Genomic DNA, 19,078 nt, shown 5'->3' on the forward strand with positions numbered 1-19,078 from the left:
GCCTGGTGAAAACTAGGTCAAGCATTCCGTGTTAAAAACAAAATCCTTTTCCTGCAAGAGAAGCAAAGCAACAGCAACAATACTTATATATTTTAGAAGAGCTCCCATACAGCTGGGAAGTTGTGGTATCTTGGCACACCACATTGAATGGACAGGTGAAAGTGGCTAACATCAAAATTCACATATCTTGACAACAAATGTTTTTACAAATATATTAATGACAAAAAGAGAGCCAAGGAGAATCTCTATCCTTTATTGGATGCGGGGGGGAACATTGTCACCGAGGATGAGGAAAAGGCTGAGGCACTTAATGCCTTCTTTGCCTCAGTCTTTAACAGGCAGACCAGTTATCCTCAGGGTATTCAGCCCCCTGAGCTGGAAGACAGGGATGGTGAGCAGGATGAACCCCCCATAATCCAAGAGGAAGCAGTTAACAACCTGCTACGCCACCTGGATGCTCTAAGTCTAAGGGGCTGGATGGGATCCACCCGAGAGTGCTGAGGGAGCTGGCGGAGGAGCTCGCCAAGACACTCTCCATCATTTATCAGCAGTCCTGGTTAATGGGGGAGGTCCCGGACAACTGGAGGCTTGTCAATATGATGCCCATCTACAAGAAGGGCCGGAAGGAGGATCCGGGGAACTACAGGCCTGTCAGCCTGACCTCGGTGCCGGGGAAGATTATGGAGCAGTTCATCTTGAGGGCACTCACAAGGCATGTGTGGGACAACCAGGGGATCAGGCCCAGCCAGCACGGGTTCATGAAAGGCAGGTCCTGCTTGACCAACCTGATCTCCTTCTATGACCAGGTGACCCACCTAGTGGATGAGGGAAAGGCTGTGGATGTGGTCTACCTGGACTTCAGTAAGGCCTTTGACACCGTCTCCCACAGCATTCTCCTAGAGAAGCTGGCGGCTCGCGGCTTAGACAGGTGTACTCTGCGCTGGGTAAAAACCTGGCTGGGTGGCCGGGCCCAGAGAGTTGTGGTGAATGGAGTTACATCCAGTTGGCGGCCGGTCACGAGCGGTGTTCCCCAGGGCTCAGTTTTGGGGCCGGTCTTGTTCAATATCTTCATCAATGATCTGGATGAGGGGATCGAGTGCACCCTCAGTAAGTTTGCAGACGACACCAAGTTGGGCGGGAGTGTTGATCTGCTCGAGGATAGGAAGGCTCTGCAGAGGGACCTGGACAGGCTGGATCGATGGGCCGAGGCCAACTGTACGAGGTTCAACAAGGCCAAGTGCCGGGTCCTGCACTTGGGTCACAACAACCCCATGCAGTGCTACAGGCTTGGGGAAGAGTGGCTGGAAAGCTGCCTGTCAGAAAAGGACCTGGGGGTGCTGGTTGACAACTGGCTGAATATGAGCCGGCAGTGTGCCCAGGCAGCCAAGAAGGCCAACAGCATCCTGGCCTGTATCAGAAATAGTGTGGCCAGCAGGACAAGGGAAGTGATTGTCCCCCTGTACTCGGCACTGGTGAGGCCGCACCTCGAATACTGTGTTCAGTTTTGGGCCCCTCACTACAAGAAGGACATTGAGGTGCTGGAGCGTGTCCAGAGAAGGGCAACGAAGCTGGTGAAGGGTCTGGAGAACAAGTCTTATGAGGAGCAGCTGAGGGAACTGGGGTTGTTTAGCCTAGAGAAAAGGAGGCTGAGGGGAGACCTCATCGCACTCTACAACTACCTGAAAGGAGGTTGTAGCAAGGAGGTGGGTGTCAGCCTCTTCTCCCAAGTAACAAGTGATAGGACGAGAAGAAATGGCCTCAAGTTGCACCAGGGGAGGTTTAGACTGGATGTAAGGAAAAATTTCTTTACTGAAAGAGTGGTGAAACATTGGAACAGGCTGCCCAGGGAAGTGGTTGAGTCCCCATCCCTGGAGGTATTTAAAAGACGAGTAGATGAGGTGCTTAGGGACATGGTTTAGTGGGCATGGTGGTGTTGGGTTGACGGTTGAACTCGATGATCTTAAAGGTCTTTTCCAACCTTAATGATTCTATGATTCTAACATCAGCTTTCAGCAGCCATCCCCCTGTTTCAGCAAGGCATCTGATACAAAAGGCAAACCTGGGAGCTATTGAGTGACCTAGGACAGAGTTTAGAGCACATCTGTGCTCAGTAATAGCTGCTCTGTATGGTCCCAGGTAAACCTTACCGAACCTGATGCCATCGTAGTGTTAGGACACCTACAGTAGTAATTTAAACCAGAGAACTAGGAGTTGTAGAATATACCTGCTTACCTGTTTAAACTGCTTGTAGATTACTTTGCTGACTTCGTCAGAAGGCTGAACTTTTCCAGCAAGCAGTGAAGAAAGCATGTTACCTAGGGTAACCATGCCCAAAATTACCCTGGGGGAAGGAGAGAGAGAAGATAGGGCTAAACAACACAAAAGCCTCAGGTGTTTCTGTAGATAAAAGCATCCACTCTCAGCCAGCCCAGAGACGTCAGTTCAACTGCTTCATGGTATAAAGCAACATTATTGATGGTATACTTGGATTCTGTGTCTCTGCAGGAGACAGAGTCCAGCTCTCAGAAGTTCTGGAGACTCACAGAGAAGTCAGTAGGTGCTGTGGGTGCCTGGCCCTTCTGAGCATCAGGCTCTTTGTATCTCTAGTCCTTGCATCTGGAGAGCTTCTTGCAATCTGAGAGCTTTTGAAAAGCACAACTTTGTTGTTTTACGCCCTCATCTGTCCTTTTGAAAGGTGTGACAGGACCAGAGACATGCTCACCTCAATTTTGCTCATTCCCCTTCTCCATGCAAGGATGTTGCAAGGACCTGCAACAATTAATTCCTTGAGGTAGCACTGTAACTGGAGAGTCACTGAGCAACTCTTCGTTATTCAGTCTCTCCTACAGGAGACCTACAGGGTAATAAGGCAATCCAGCTTGCTGGGGACACCCTGGTTTATAGGGTTCACTACAACATTGCACTATAATGCAGTGTTCTGAAGAAACTGGGTGAAAGCTGTGGTGGAGATGGGTAGATTTGGGGTTGGTTGTTTTAAATATGAATTTTTGCTTTGTTTAACTTAAACAGCTATTATAAAAAACAATGAAATTATCCTGCAGAGACACACTGAGTAAGTATATCATAATAATCATTAGAAGCTTATTATGTGGAGGGCAGGACAGTCCTGGCATGACAACATATTAAGTCCAGCATTGGTGTGTTTAAGGTAGCATTTTTGAACTGTGTTACTATAACTGAAGAAAGATGAGTGAGAGGATATTATACTTCTGGTAAGCATTTAAAGACACCCCTTGGGACCTGGTGAGGAAAGAGATACATATGGATGAATAGTGATATATGTGGACATACCCAGATTCGTCAACAACTGGTACCTGGTCAAATCCCTTCTCCCGGAGAATTTCAACAGTCTTTGCACAGGTAACAGTTGGGAGCACAGTCAGGGGAGCAGAGAGGCTTAATTCCTGAACACTGATGTTCCACCACCTGAGGATGAAATAAAACCCAAACCCATGCAAGTCTTAAGGAGAGAACAGAACCAGTTGTTCACGTACAGTGGCCTTCAGCACTACAGGAATGACAAAAGGCTGCAAGGAAGAGTCAGGATTCAGCAGAGTCACTAAAGCTTCAAGCCTTTCAAGTTTTCTCCCCAATATCAGAAAGTCATTGAAGTGTGAGAAGGCTCTAAGACTAAAACTCTTTTCCTCCTTCATGTACTTTCTAGGATTGCAGATAGTTAGTGGAGACTACTAATCTCCCTAGCTTCATTATTTATATCTTACAGAAAAAATTTTGTGCTCCTGCTCAAAGAGCTAGCCATATTTACAGTCATTATAGGTAGCAATTTAGGGAAGATCCCCCTCCACCTATGTAGTCTTGCAGTGCTTTGCACTCAAGAACTCTGATCTCGGAAGGGTTCTTTGTATACTACTTTTTCATTTGAGATACAACCCTTTTCATAATTAAAAAAAAAATTAAAAAACCATTAAGTACAAAGTTTTCTTTTGCTGCCATGCAACTCAAAGAAGGAAATCAACTAATTTAAGCAGATTTGATTAATAGCTGCAATTATACATCAACACAATAGCATGAAAGATTAGCTAAATCAAAGGAAGTAGTGTAAATTGAAATGAGCTTTAAATTAGCAACTGCCATAAAGTCAATTGAATAGACTCATGAAAATCCAAATGGATCTGACATGCTTACCAAGGTTTTTTGACAAGGTCTTCTTCTTTCATGAACCCTTTCTGAATCATCCATTTGTCGCTCAAGAACTTGGACCTGGAAAGCATCAGGAAGTGAAAAGCTCATTAGCAGGCTGAACATCTGACAGCAAACCTAATAGCACACAGAGGCAACTGTTTACAGCTCACTACCACTAACAACTTAAGCAAAATTGAAAATATACTGCCATTTGCCATCCAAGCTTACCAGCCAGGGACATTGAGAAGAAATACTCATAGGAAGAAAAAGGAATCCTGTAGGAAACAAAGCTTCAACTACATCAGTCCCTTGCAATACAATGAAGACACAGCCTGGAACGGAGAAGTGCCAACCTGTACTCATGCAAGGTCTGTCTGCGGTTTCTAGTCGTCTAGTATTGTGTTGGATGCAACAGAAGTCATGAAACACAGCTAAAAACATCATGTTTTGGGATATGTTTCAATGCAGTACGAGAAAAACTTCTCAGCACAGCTCAAAGCCCTCACACTTCCTCCTGTAAACTCACCCCAGCACTGGCTGCTGCTACAGTAGTGCTATGTTCTGTTGTGGACACGGGCAGAGAGAGCGGACAGCCTTACAGGGACCCTTCCAGGAATGGGATAATACCAATGGTCCCCAATAAATAAAACAGTGAAAGCAAGTCTTTTCCTGTGAAAGATGCTAACCAGTGATGGTTATATACTGACGTCAGACACAAGGAGGAGCTCAGTTTTCAGAGGGCTAAGCTCCTTTCTACTCCGTGTCAGACCCTTTCTCGATACCTCAGAAGTTGTGCCCCAAACACATTCCTCGCTTTGGTAACCACATGCTATAAGAAATATGTATTCAACGCGCCACTGCTGTAAGGAGGAGGTCTGAGCGACTGCCTCACCCTTTTCCCAGAGAGAAAACAAGCAGGTTCTTACATGTAGTTCCTGACAGAGTCAGGGAGGATAACAACACAGCGCTGACCTTCCTTCAGCTCTTTGGCTGCCTTCACAGCTACAGACATGGCACTGCCTGAGCTGCCACCTGCCAAAATGCAGATCAGAGGCAAAACTGTCAAACCATAAGTGAAATGAGAAAGAATGAAAGAGAGGAAGAGAGACCGTAGAGGAGCCCAGGGTGAGGAAGCAGCTTCTGAAGTGGAAGGAGGTCCCCCTGACTTGCACAAGGCTTCAGCCTCCCACATATTATTCAGAGAAACCCAAAGGATTCGCATCTGCTCTTACCACACAGCAGTCCTTCCTCTCGGATCAGCATACGTGCTAAAGCAAACGACTCCTCATCATTGCTCTTGTACCACTGGTCCACTGTCTGGGAAGGCACAGAAAGACAGAAACAAGGGTCTATTTAAATAAGGAGGGCTAGGGGAGCAACACAGCTAGTGTGAATTCAACCCATGCTCTTTGAGGTAACAGCTGCCCTACTGAGCCATGTGCCTGGGTTTCCATCCTCCAAATGCCAAGTGGGGTTTTTTTGCCAAGGTAAGACGATCACATTAGCACAACAGGCTCCTTATTGAAACCTCGCTGTAAGAACAGGCTGTTGTAAGACAGCCACAGAGAGCATCAGTTTCCTCCCCTCTTGGAGGGCTTCCCAGGGACACAGGCTCAGCTCAGGACATAGTCATACCACTTTTGGCTGGGAGGGGTTGGGGTGCTTTGTTGTTTTGTTGTTTTTTTTTTTTATTGGTTGGTTGGGGTTTTTTTAATTAAAAAGAGGAAGTATTATGTTCTAGGAAAATGTTATCTGCTCACAGCATTTCCACCTACCATTGTAAAGTAAGTGCGGCCAGTGCAGAAGCCCTCTGAGGACTGTTTTTATTGATGGAAAGAAGAGGAATAGTTCTGTCTGCTAGCCCTCCCCTTTCAGCTCCAAGAAATACCTCCCCAAGTTTTTCCTCCGCCTTTCACCTCACTTCTGCATCCCAACAGAGGGCAAAGGGCAGTAAACCAAGAAGCATGACTTACAGATCTATCCAACACTGTGGGGACAAAATCATATCCGATTCCTTCCACTTCATACATTGTCTTGTCAGTCTTGTTTAGTTCTTCTGGTGTAGCAAGGATGGAGCCTTCAGGATCAACACCTATAATCTAGAGAAGCAGTTTCCACTTTGGCTACCGTGACACACTGCTTTTGAGAACACGACTATTTACTCAAGAGCGCTGACCTCATTACAGCTGTTGGTGTCACACTGGCCACACACACAGCCAAGCTAACAGCAACCTAGCCTCCTATTCATTTCTTCCTGGCAACATTCACCTCCCCTGTGAACAAAATGCTTTGCTGCTTCTGGCCCCTTGGCAACCCATCCTGTCTCCTCAGGCTGTGGACACTAAGTGAGGGGCACCACTTGTTCTACATGGGTTTTGTTTGGTTTAAACAGAAGACAGGGTTTCCCCAAGACAAAGTTGTCCTCATTCACATGTCAGGCATCATTACAGCAAATACATTTTGTGCCAAGTGTAAGCAGGTTAAGTTTTATTTTGCTTACCGCTCCCTGCCTCTGTAGGAAAATATTCACGATTGAAACATGGTACCAAGTCCTGTGAGGAAATCTAACACAGCACACAGGTAAACACACAGGTTGGTGTGTGCAGAGGAAATTTCACTTGGTAAAACCTCAGCAGCTCCAGACAAGTTAGTGAAGGTACAGTCAGACAGGAAACAGAAGGCTGCAGTACACACCAGAGAAGGAAGTCTCTCAGACACCCCATGAAGGGATCTGAGGGCCAGGTTTCATCTGCTGAGCCAAACCTGAACTCTGGTCACCAGTGAGACCAGAGCATGATGATTTCAGACGGTCTGAAAATCTTTCTTTGCTGCTCAGAACTACCTTCTAACTGAGAACATCCAAGAGCTTCCCATAGAGACCCAGGGAAGGCTTGCAAGGAATGGGACGTGCCAAGTGGAGCAGTTTGAGGTCCACCCCGCTAAAGAGAAATGCTTTAGGCTTGCCACTTACTTTGCAACCTGGACACTTCTCCTTTAGCTTTCTAGAGATGCCAGTGATAGTACCTCCTGTGCCAGCCGTAGCCACCAGCATGTCTATTTTTCCTGTTTAAAGGTGAGGGATAGAAGGCAGTTGTGAAATCTCCCCCAGAATGATGGATTAAAAACCCACTTAAACCTAAGTATGGACTTTCTTTAACAAAAATGGGCAAGGTAAGGCTTTTTGCTTTCCAAGAGCTGTGTTACGAGACCTACCTTGAGACCACCTTGCTCAATCCCCATTTACTTCAGCAATGGTTTTGAAGTCTCCATCCAGTAGCCTGGCAAGGCACCAATTTGTGGTACTTTGGACAGAGCTGGAGGTAGCCCATACAGTAAGAGGAAAACTACAGGTGTCAGCTGTATTTGCTGATGTAGATAATTAATTCTTTAACTTAAAATGAGCAGCCCATTATATTAGTTAATTTGTTAATTTACTGAATGAGTGCCAAGAGCATGGGACAGGTACCCATTGAGAGAACTGTTAACACAACTACTCTCTCATTTTCATGTGAAAAATACTATTTTGGTCACGAGCACTCAGAGTGAGTGCGGGTATGATAGTTCATTCTTTTGCCACCCCCTACAGTTTCCACGGTGCATCCACATGATAGCTTTGTTAATAAAAAAATACACACATCAATTCACGCACAAAAACAAATGCTTTCCAGTCAAGAGAATAACACCCTGCCAAGCAGGGGTATAAGCTCAGTAATAACTGAACAGTGACTGGCCTATGAGGAAAAGGAAACACAAGACGCCTAAAGCTAGAACTCATCTAGACTCTCAGTTTGTGGGATGGCAGTTTGTTAGAGTATACTCATTTTAACTCAAACTTAAAGAAAGTTTGCCACAGAAAGACAAGCCAAATCCTCTGAACAGCTAGAGTTACTTTTTTTTTGGGGGGGGGGGGGGGGGGGGAGGGGGAGGAGGAGGTGGGGGGAGAACCATTCACATGGTCCTCACCTTAATGAGAAGGAATTTAATAGCCGATTTTCTTATTAGAGGGTCCCATCAGAAACTGTACTGTTTTATAAAGCAGGTCAGTAGGCTCCTAAAAGACTTCCTTTTACCACCTATAGCAAATGCCTACATGGTAGGCTGCAGCATCACACTGAATGCCTCCAATAGCTCACAAACCAATTCGTCCACTCAGTGGGTTAGCCCAGCTAAAGCTCTCTGCTGCCACAGCTCAATCAATTCTGGTACTCCAACCTGGCTGTCTAAAGCTAACTTGAAAGCAACCCCTGCAGAGTAAACAGGTCTTACTGGTGACAACTGCAACACAGAGCAGTTTGTATTCCTGAGGATTCCTAAGTGAAAAAGCTTCCAGTGTAATGGAGTATTTGGTCTGAGAATGTAAAAATACCTAAGTGCCAGGTCCTGCACTTGGGTCACAACAACCCCAGGCAACGCTACAGGCTTGGGGAAGAGTGGCTGGAAAGATGCCTGGCGGAAAAGGACCTGGGGGTGTTGGTCAACAGCCGGCTGAACATGAGCCGGCAGTGTGCCCAGGTGGCCAAGAAGGCCAACGGCATCCTGGCCTGTATCAGAAATAGTGTGACCAGCAGGACAAGGGAAGTGATTGTCCCCCTGTACTTGGCACTGGTGAGGCCGCACCTCAAATACTGTGTTCAGTTTTGGGCCCCTCACTACAAGACATTGAGGTGCTGGAGCATGTCCAGAGAAGGGCAACGAAGCTGGTGAAGGGTCTGGAGAACAAGTCTTATGAGGAGCAGCTGAGGGAACTGGGGTTGTTTAGCCTGGAGAAGAGGAGGCTGAGGGGAGACCTCATCGCTCTCTACAACTACCTGACAGGAGGTTGTAGCAAGGAGGTGGGTGTCGGCCTCTTCTCCCAAGTAACAAGCGATAGGACAAGAGGAAATGGCCTCAAGTTGCACCAGGGGAGGTTTAGACTGGATGTAAGGAAAAATTTCTTTACTGAAAGAGTGGTGAAACATTGGAACAGGCTGCCCAGGGAAGTGGTTGAGTCCCCATCCCTGGAGGTATTTAAAAGACGTGTAGATGTGGTGCTTAGGGACACAGATTAGTGGTGGACTTGGCAGTGCTAGGTTAACGGTTGGACTCAATGACCTTAAAGGTCTTTTCCAACCTAAATGATTCTGTGATTCTATGATTCTGTATTTGTAATCAGAGAAAGTGACGCTGTTCTTTCATGCCACTCTAGTTATCGCCTTTTTTTTTTTTTTTTTTTTTAAGATAACTTAAGCATCACTGCTTTCTCCACCTGGTCACAAGCAGAGGAATCTAATAACCAAAGCACCCCTCTTTAATGGGGGAAAAAAAAAAATTCATTACTATGACTACTGAAAAAAAGTAATTCTCTAATGACACACAGCATATGTATGGGATTTGCTGTGTCAAAATCCATGCATTTCTCAACAACCGCAGGTCCCATTCTCCAGGTACCTAACAATAAGAGAACACTAGGGACTCATTGAAGAGGGGGTTAGTAGTAGAGCAAACATACCTTCGCACTGCTGCAGGATCTCTTCAGCTGTGGTGTCATAGTGCGTCAGGGGGTTGCTGGCATTACGGTACTGTATTGAAAGATAGAAGAGCCATTAAGTAGACTAGAAAGACAATAAAATTCACATTGTGAGGCATTTCAAGAACATGACAAACATCTTCCAAGCCCCACAACAGCTACATATACTCTTTCCAGACTGCTTCCTTGTTATCTGTACCTAGCCAGAATGCCCAAGGGGAGGTACAACCTTCCTAAGTGACCTAATTTAAGAGTAGTTCTAAGGTGCCAGCACCCTCCAATGCCAAGATCTGTCCTGTCTGTGGGACAATTTTTTTTAAGAACATGACCCTTGTACCTATTCTTCCCCACAGGACTGCCAATTCAGTGGAAAGCCACCCATGTTTTGCAGTTTCCGCGAACATAGGCTCATTGCTGCCCTCTAGTGACTACAAAAGCTTGCTACCCTACAGCATGGTGATGGCTCAACTACAGCTCCAGACCTGAGACATCTTTTCCTCCACACACCTATGCTGTTGAACAGTCAACCAAGGACACTAAGGAACAAGGCTGCTATACCTCCTCCCACACTACGCCTGCACCTCTGATGCTTTGACTCTTACCTGGTCTAGTATATGTGCATTGGGGATTTCGTTTTTCAGTCTCCATGCTACTCCCACGTGAGATTCAGGAGAATCAAATCTGGCAGTAGTTGGCGTCCTCACAATCTCAGCACCCAGAGCTCTCAGGACATCCACCTGTAGTAAATAAAGGTGGTCACAAAACCCAAAGCTGCTCTCCCAGCACAGAGACTTCATTGAGATGCAGGGGAAAGAAAACATCTTCCCTTTTACCTGGTCTGCAATAGCCTCCTTAGCAGTTCTCCTACACCCCAGCCTCACAGCATCACTGAGCCATGGGTCCAAATCCTTAATGTAATTTGGTCTCAACTAATCTTTACTTGGGAGCTAGACATCAAATTCCTATTTCTATTCTAGGCCTTCAGGCCTGTAGGGACTATTACTGCATATTGAGAAGCCTCATTCAGGCAAAATGCCATCTCCTCTCATGCCAGTCACATATGCTCTGCACTCCATCAGTGCTATAGACGAGTATTTTATGTTTAAGTGCAAATTATGTGTATTTACCTCCTTTGGACACAGGCAGCAAAGGAGATCCTCCAGGGCCCTCTGCACCACTCAAGTGCTATGAGGGCAAGAAAGTTTATGACACTGAGCTAAGGCAAGGCCTGTCTTCAGAGGGGAGGCCTTTGGTGCTGCGTGGCACACAGCAATGGCCATGCGGCACCTCTCCCTCCAGAGCAGGTAAGAGCAAGTAGTGGGTATAGGCTTTCAGGGGACACTGTTCTCATCTGTGCTGCTGCCTTTCAGTTGGAACACTGGAAGTGTCTGAACTGAGGTAAGAGCCTTTGCTGACAGTGATTTGTTGCCTCAACTGTGAAACACAGGGGATCTCTTCTCTTCTTTTGGCTGCAGGTGCAGCACCACCCCAGCGGAGTGCAGGACAGGGCTTGCTCTAGGGCTGGATGTTTTGTGCTTTCCACAGTGAAGGTAAGTGGACATTACCCAGGTGGCTTTTCCTTCCCCTTTGTTGCTGTGGTGACACAACTCAGATGCTTGCCAGTACCCCCCAGTGTAACCTGAGGAGCTCAGCAGGCTCCCTCATGGCCTTGCTCAGCCCAATGCAGAACAGAAGAATATTCAAAGCTTCAGCATTGCCTTACTTTGCCCTCCTTTGCGCAGTGAGCGACAGCTAACCCAGGGGCATGTAGTTACTTCAATGTGCTAGGTAAATCTCAAGTTCCCTTGACATTTGTATTTAACACAGTTATGACAGTTTTCCAAGTGCCAATGCTGTGGGAACAGGTCTTAAACACATTTCTGTCCATGGCTAACCAGCCTGGATTTCTCTTGGCACCAGCAATAGGCCCTCAGCAGAGCTCTGCATGGCCAATGACTTGGAGGCCAAGAGCCTACACCTTCGTTGCTAAAGCCACAGCACTCATCTGCACCAGGAACTCTGCAAGTGCAAACACGCTTGTTTTTTAATTCTTGAAAATAAAAGCAGATCTGACCTTCTCCATACTCATTTTCTCTGGCATCACAATGATACAGCGGTAACCCTTCACTGCTGCAGCCAAGGCCAGGCCAATTCCTGGAAGCAAGCAAAGACACGTAGAGCATACAGTGAGGAGCAACAAAGAACAAAACCCACAATATTAGCTTTGGCATGCCCTGGCTTTAATCAGATTTTCACCAGAGGCTTGAGTACAATGTCTCTAGAGGGGTGGCAAAGGGAAAGTTTCTGACTACTGGAGAGATCTGGATTTACAGATGCTGCTAGTTCTTTGAGGATCACAACCAACAGAAAGTTTAGCCAAGCGTGGGAAAACTTGACATGTGCAAACTGCTAGCTTTGCCACATGCATATCACCTTCCTCCTGTCTCACCCACTTCATTTTTACAGAAGTAATTTGGGAAAGGAATGAGCTTTAAGCTAAAGAAAACTAGAGCAATGATTCTGATACTGTCAGAAGAGCATTAGAGCCTCTATTGACTCACTTCTGCATTAAATCCCTGGTTTGCAATGTGCCAAAACTAAGTCCTTTCTAAAAAGGCGTGATTAAATGCTGTTTGCGATTGAGGTTCTAATGCACTACATCAACTTGCTACGACGGTGAAGTACCCTTGACTGAGAGACAGACACCTCATTTCTACTTTAAAAATCTGCACCCTCCAGCCTGATTTCTGCCTTCCAGCTTGCCACTGTCTGCCCACCTGAGGAACTAAGCTCAGAAGTGCCTTCCCCATAGAATAGAAGCTTACACCTGTTATCAAATCCCCTCTCTGACGGATAAGCTAGACAGATCAAGTTAGTTGATATGTGTCTGAGGTCAGGGTACATGGCACCTCCCCTGCTGTTTTGGGTAGCAGGCACAGTACCAACACATGCCCATGACAATGCCTCACAGACAGTTTACCCTACACAGAGACTTTCTTGTTCAAAGCTGGCTCTGCTTCTACATGGTGCTGGATTACGTAGGAGTGAAGAAAAAAAAAAAAATCGTTAACTGTTCCTGTAAGAGAAGCATAACTTACACCTCAAGTAATTCAAGTAGTGTTTAAATATTTGGGAGGGGGAAAAAAAAACCCAACAAAAAATTTTCCCAGTATATTATAGATAAATATGGATGCCCAAATAAAAAAATAAGACAGCAAAGGTCTCACTAAGGCCAAAGACTGAAGAGAAGCCATCCAGCACTATCCCTTATGGTCTGTGATGAAGAAAGCATTTTGAGACCTGAACTCTAACACTTTGTACTTTCTGCTACTGACCTGGAAATGCAGCAAACATCAAAACAGGACTTTGGCTGAGGGAGAAGTGGGATGCAGAGAGGACAAAAATATAACACATTAGCTCTCACATTTAACATACTCAGTAGCTCTGAGCAGTAGCCTAGAGCAAAAGCCAGTTCTCTCAGGTTACTGTCTGCCCTGGTCTTTGCCTTTACATGCAAAGAGACAGCTTTCTGAAGTAATTGTCCTGTATCTCCTTCAGTTCTGCCTCCTTTCTATCTTTTGGATTCTGTGGCAAGGAGAACCATTTTTCAGATACTGACCCAGAAAGCAGGATGTCATAGTATAACCTCAGATACTGGAGGAATGCAATATATACGGATATTTTCCACTACATGCCATTTTTCAGGCAGGAGGTATAGCCACAGTCACAAGGGCTTCAGTTGCACTGCACCCCCCCCAGAGCAGCTGCTGAGCAAACAGCAACAGATTTTTCTGCTGAAGGCAGAGGGGAACTGGTCACAGATCAGCTCATCATTCCAGTCCCTCCGTTAACAAGGCTGGATTGGATCAAAAGAACAAAAGAAAGATCTGCCTGGCCCATGTCTATCAGAAGGCAACAGTGGATGCCAGGAAAGAGTTTGACAACAGGACAGGACACCTCTCCAGAACACATCAGGCAGAAGAGTAGCTTGTAGCTCAGCTCAGGAACCTCCTCAGAGGAGGCAGTGTATTTTACATTTAACTAGCTCAAGGGAGAGTATTCCGGGTATGTTTACTCCCCACCAGTGGAACAGCTTAACAGAAGTACAACAGCTTTGATGCAGGAGCCCAGAGTTAAGTCCAGTTTGCTCGGATCATCAGATGCTCTGCCCTGGCTCCTGACTAGTGGGACTCTTCCTTCCTCCAGCCCTCCAACGGGGAGACGCTGACTCAAGTGGAATCTGTTGAAAACCTAGGTGTGCAAGGGCTATGCCAGGAAGCAGTGCTGTGGGGATGCAGCTCATCTCCCATCCCAACTGCACCAACGTGGGAAAGGCTGTTTCTCAAACCAGGCCCACCTCACCTGAGAGTGGGACCATGGGAATTCCCAAATAGAACAGGAAGATCCAGATTCACACCAGTCTTTTGGTGCTTTTTTCCCCAATAATTTCAGTCAGACTTTAATTCCTGAACGGGACCTAAAGACCCTGGTGAATCTGGCCTAACGCTTTTTTTCTTTTAAAGCAAAGAGCCCCTGCAAATTTAGCAGACCTCCTTCCCAGCTGTTCCGGTCAGCACAGGACACTACAGAATTGTTCCTTGTGCGAGATGGAAGAGGCACTGCTCCCTACACCATGTAGGCAGGAAGGGATCCCCTTTCTTCCTTGCACAGGCAGCCTCCATGCTCCAATCTCAAGTCTGTCTCTTCCAGGAAAACCACCACAGCATTTTCCCCCCATGCTTTGCTAGGGTCTCTCCATCCCCTACCTGTGTTTCCAGAGGTTGGCTCTATGATAGTGTCCCCAGGCTTCAAGATCCCAGCTTTTTCAGCATCCTCTACCATCCTCAGGCTGATGCGATCCTTCACACTGCCCCCAGCATTGAAGAACTCACATTTTGCCACTGGAAACAAAGAAACCAAGCAAAGTTCTTAAAGAGCAGTCATTTGCTAAACAGGCTGCTGATCCCCAACATATCTGCAAGAGCAACTCTGTTAACATGTCTGCCCAATTGACCTCCCTACTTTACAACACCAGAGATGGGGATTCAGTTGACAGCATCTCCATTGTTATGGGTCACAACAACAAAGCAAGTTCAGTACTTGATGCTGGTCACAGAAGCCGGGAACCCATACTCTGTCAGTCTCCTCAAAATATGACCTCTCCTTTCATCTTTCCTCTTTATTACAGCCCAGTTATTAGGATAAAAAGCCCCAGGGCTCTTCCAGTGCAATAGCACAGGGGAAGAGAACTCTACCCACATGCCTTGCCTCTTCCCTGCTACATTCTCAGCCAAAGAGTTTCTGATCAAACTGGAAGTTTCTCCCCTTGTTCAGCCTACGCTTTCACTTCAGTACTCCCAGCATTAATCCCTTCAATGGTGTTAAGCACCACCTTTCAGGACTCTGATCAGAGCCTCCAGATATCTCCAATATGGTTGGGTTTAAAACAAAAACAAAAAAACATTCACTGACAGTTTCATCCCTTCCATCATTTTCAATGATCTTTAGTGGTAACTGCAGATCTGCATTTTACACACACTGATGAAGACTCTGAATATGAGAAGCAGTCAAAAACTTCATACAACTTTTTTAAAATTAAAAAATTATTTTCTATGAAAAAAGTTTTACTTTTTCTATAAAAATGGAAAGCTGCAGGAAATGTTCTCATGAAGTACAACTTGAAAGATGTTTTAGATGACCAAATCCTAAAAACTTGAAAATCTGCCAAAGAAAAAGCAGAATTTTTCTCACCATTTTCTGCAGGGTACCTGCACTCCTCCTATGCCCAGGTTACATGACACTACTAACCAGGACTACCCAAGTTTCTGAAACAGTGTTTCTTATTTTGATTTTTTGCCTGCAGCAGTACTCACAGAGTTCACACTTGAGCCCATACTGCTTCCCAATCTTGTTGATTCGCACCATGGGTGTATTGCCAACTTTATTCAGGATGCTTGGCAGGATCTTCAGAGGCTCCGGCCTGGTACACATACAAAAAAGTCAGTGTATTCACAGAAGGGGCCACAGGCGGGTTGCACAAAAGCAACACAGCATTTCCAATGCTTTTTATTTCAACCAGCTTTCTCCCTCCCCTTTACCACGCTAGTTATTTTAGGCATTTTAGTTTAAAAGAATATCCATTGGATACAAATTCAAAAAACATGAAGTCCTTGATCCAAAACAAGGATTAATCAGACATCAAGCCAAGTGCTGAGGCAAGAATGAAGCGCTCTGCACTTCCTCCTGGCATGAAGTAGCTTAGCACTGCTCAGAGTCAGCTATTTTACAAGCAAAAGGCATTAACAACGCGATCTTTCATCTAGCCAGGGAACTGCTTGCCAGGTTACTTAAAATAAGTTAGTTCCAGTCCATGTAGTTTCACATCTTTGGTGCAAGGCCCTTTGTATGCTTAATTTGGATTCTTAGCTTTGCTTACACACAGAAGTTAAGAAGCACCAGCATATCTACATGCTAAAGAGCATAAATTTAAATCAGTCATCTTTTGTTAAATCCGCGTGGCTCTGAGGGGACCTGGATTAGTGCTGTACTGAAAAATCAGGAAATACAAATAATACTTACAGAGTGGTATGACGATGGGGGGAGGCAGATGGGGGTTTCCCAAGCTTCCACGTGCATTTGCTAGGTGTATCAGGGCGGATCCAATCCATTTCCTTCTCATTAGCCTTGCAGTTCTCATTGTCCATCCCACCAGGGAGAAAATATTTGCCAGGTGCATGAGGGCATGAGTTCATATCTGGCTTCTCCTGGGAAGGAAGTGTAGGCATTTCATCCTTGGGAGAGGGAGAAGGAAAAAAAAAGGAAAAAAAAAAAAGAGAAAAAAGAGGAGGGGGAAAAACAAACAAACAAACGAGAGACAGTGATTCATATGCCCTGCTGTAACAAGGTCAGAGCACCTTTTGAGACTATCAAAGTTATTCAAGTTCTGCACCATGGGAAACCACCCATTCACATCATTGCCCCCCCTACAATAGCTAAAAATCACGTTACTAGTAAGTCCTTATTCTTGTCTCTGTCCCTTCACCAACATATCTATTTCCAGTCTAGTGTTTCAGCATGCAGTTTTTCTGAGGGAAGCCTGAACAGAAACTACCCTGGTGGCAATTTTCAACAGAGCAGTATTGCCTACAAGCCAAAAGGGGCAATGGCAACAAGTAGCTTTTAACACCCAAGAAGAAGTTCTGCCACTGACTACAAGAGATCCTGCCACTGTACCTAAGACCCAGGTATTAGGGGAGAAAGCATAGTATGTCTCAGACAAATCCCATCCTCGTGTCCCAGTCTTGTTTTTCCCTTATATGAAAAAGGTCACAACAAATGGGTATTTTAATGGTCAGTTGATGTTTCCATAGTACTGTGAAGTTGGGAAAGCATTTCAGCATAATTTTGATTTGCCAAATCTTTATCACCAAAACGAGAATCTTGCACTGCAACGCTGAATGCATTTATTGGGTTTGCGTGGCAAGGTTTTGTAGCTGGGGGCTACAGGGGTGGCTTCTGTGAGAAGCTGCTAGAAGCTTCCCCTATGTCCAACAGAGCCAATGCCAGCCGGCTCTAAGACAGACCCGCCACTGGCCAAGGCCGAGCCCATCAGTGATGGTGGTAGCGCCTCTGGGATAACATATTTAAGAAGGGGGAAAAGTTGCTGCACAACAGCAACAGCAGCCAGAGAGAGGAGTGAGAATATGTGAGAGAAACAACTCTGCAGGCACCAAGGTCAGTGAAGAAGGAGGGGGAGGAGGTGCTCCAGGTGTCGGAGCAGAGATTCCCCTGCAGCCCATGGTGAAGACCATGGTGAGGCAGGCTGTCCCCCTGCAGCCCATGGAGGTGAATGGTGGAGCAGATATCTACCTGCAGCCCATGGAGGACCCCACGCCGGAGCAGGTGGATGCCCGAAGGAGGCTGTGAAACCGTGGGAAGCCCGCGCTGGAGCAGGCTCCTGGCAGGACCTGTGGACCCGTGGAGAGAGGAGCCCACGCTGGAGCAGGTTTGCTGGCAGGTCTTGTGACCCCACAGGGGACCCACGCTGGAGCAGTCTGTTCCTGAAGGACTGCACCCCATGGAAGGGACCCACGCTGGAGCAGTTCATGAAGAACTGCAGCCCATGGGAAGGACTCACGTTGGAGAAGTTCATGGAGGATTGCCTCCCATGGGAGGGACCCCACGCTGGAGCAGGGGAAGAGTGCTCAAGTCCTCCCGCTGAGGAGGAAGGAGCAGCAGAAACAACATGTGATGAACCGACCGCAGCCCCCATTCCCCATCCCCCTGCACCATCGGGGGGAGGAGGTAGAGAATTTGGGAGTAAAGTTAAGCCCAGGAAGAAAGGAGGGGTGGGGGTAGGGTGTTTTTAAGATTTGGTTTTATTTCTCATTATCCTACTCTGATTTGATTGGTAATAAATTAAACTAATTTCCCCAAGTCGAGTCTGTTTTGCCCGTAATGGTAATGGTAGAGTGATCTCTCCCTGTCCTTATCTCGGCCCATGAGCCTTTTGTTATATTTTTTCCTCCCCTGTCCAGCTGAGGAGGGGGAGTGATAGAGAGGCTTTGGTGGGCACCTGGCATCCAGCCAGGGTCAACCCACCACAGTGCAAAAACTCAATACAGTGCTCTACATGAAGATAACTTAAACACACTGAAGCATGTGCTTACTGTAACTAGCCTCCATAAATATCAAGAAAACAGGACTAATCTCATGGGAGACACCCCTCTTACACCAAAAAACAGCTCTCTGAAATAAAACCTCCCCATTCCAAGCAGAGAGGAACAGAGTAAGACTACTTGGTGACTAATTAGAAAATGGTGCCAAAAGACTCTGCGTTGCTACTTGTGGTCATGAAGGAGAACTCTTCCAGAAAGGCCACCGGTTTCAATGGCACCTACCTCCACAGTATTCCAGAAAAAAAACTAGAAATCCCTCTGAAAACAGGGTTTTCCCAAATTCTGGTGACAGAAAGACAGGCAAACAGTATTCCCCAAAGACCAATGAGTACCTTAGACACAGAAACAGGCCTTTCCAATATCAACTTCTCCATGTTCTTTGGTGAAGGTGACGGCACAGTAGACTGGACTTTCTTCAGGAGACCAAGTACTGTGGGTCACGAGACTGGAATCCTCTTCAAAGCTGCAGATCATGCAAGTTAGAAAAAAAAAACAACTATCAGGAAACAGTTTCTTGTAGGGGCAAGATACATGTCCCACTTTCATAGGGAAAAAAGAAGCTGCAAAATAAAGTAAAGATGGCTTGTATAAACAGGATTAAAAAAAAAATTATGCAGCAGAAGTATTGTGCAAGACCAATGGAGGGTCTCCTGACCCTGTTCTTTCTGCATTACCTAATCTTCCCTCTGCCCTGGCCTCCACAGCTCAGACCCAGTAAAGTAAGCAGAAA

The 19,078-nt window shown here is 46.1% G+C and overlaps 1 protein-coding gene across 7 annotated transcripts in view; it reads right to left on the reverse strand.

Moving 5' to 3' along the window:
• The window catches only part of LOC143168322 (cystathionine beta-synthase-like protein), a 31,910-nt gene that overhangs the window by 5,105 nt on the left and 7,727 nt on the right, over positions 1–19,078 (reverse strand). For 5 of the 7 annotated variants that reach the window (XM_076354658.1, XM_076354649.1, XM_076354677.1 and 2 more), the window contains exons 2-15: positions 18,681–18,811; positions 16,250–16,461; positions 15,544–15,650; positions 14,437–14,571; positions 11,745–11,824; positions 10,273–10,407; positions 9,653–9,722; positions 7,136–7,227; positions 6,138–6,263; positions 5,397–5,481; positions 5,091–5,196; positions 4,168–4,242; positions 3,313–3,447; positions 2,233–2,341 (exon numbers count right to left, since the gene is read on the reverse strand). In XM_076354658.1, coding sequence (XP_076210773.1) covers positions 2,233–2,341; positions 3,313–3,447; positions 4,168–4,242; positions 5,091–5,196; positions 5,397–5,481; positions 6,138–6,263; positions 7,136–7,227; positions 9,653–9,722; positions 10,273–10,407; positions 11,745–11,824; positions 14,437–14,571; positions 15,544–15,650; positions 16,250–16,461; positions 18,681–18,722 — 1,509 coding nt within the window. In that variant the 5' untranslated portion in view covers positions 18,723–18,811. Of the gene's footprint in view, positions 1–237; positions 1,080–2,232; positions 2,342–3,312; positions 3,448–4,167; positions 4,243–5,090; positions 5,197–5,396; positions 5,482–6,137; positions 6,264–7,135; positions 7,228–9,652; positions 9,723–10,272; positions 10,408–11,744; positions 11,825–14,436; positions 14,572–15,543; positions 15,651–16,249; positions 16,462–17,539; positions 17,638–18,680; positions 18,812–19,078 lie in introns of those variants that run through there. The other 2 variants (XM_076354687.1, XM_076354704.1) reach the window with 2 other exon arrangements.

The sequence above is a fragment of the Aptenodytes patagonicus genome, chromosome 1 (assembly GCF_965638725.1).
Source record: "Aptenodytes patagonicus chromosome 1, bAptPat1.pri.cur, whole genome shotgun sequence".
Lineage (NCBI taxonomy): Eukaryota > Metazoa > Chordata > Aves > Sphenisciformes > Spheniscidae > Aptenodytes > Aptenodytes patagonicus.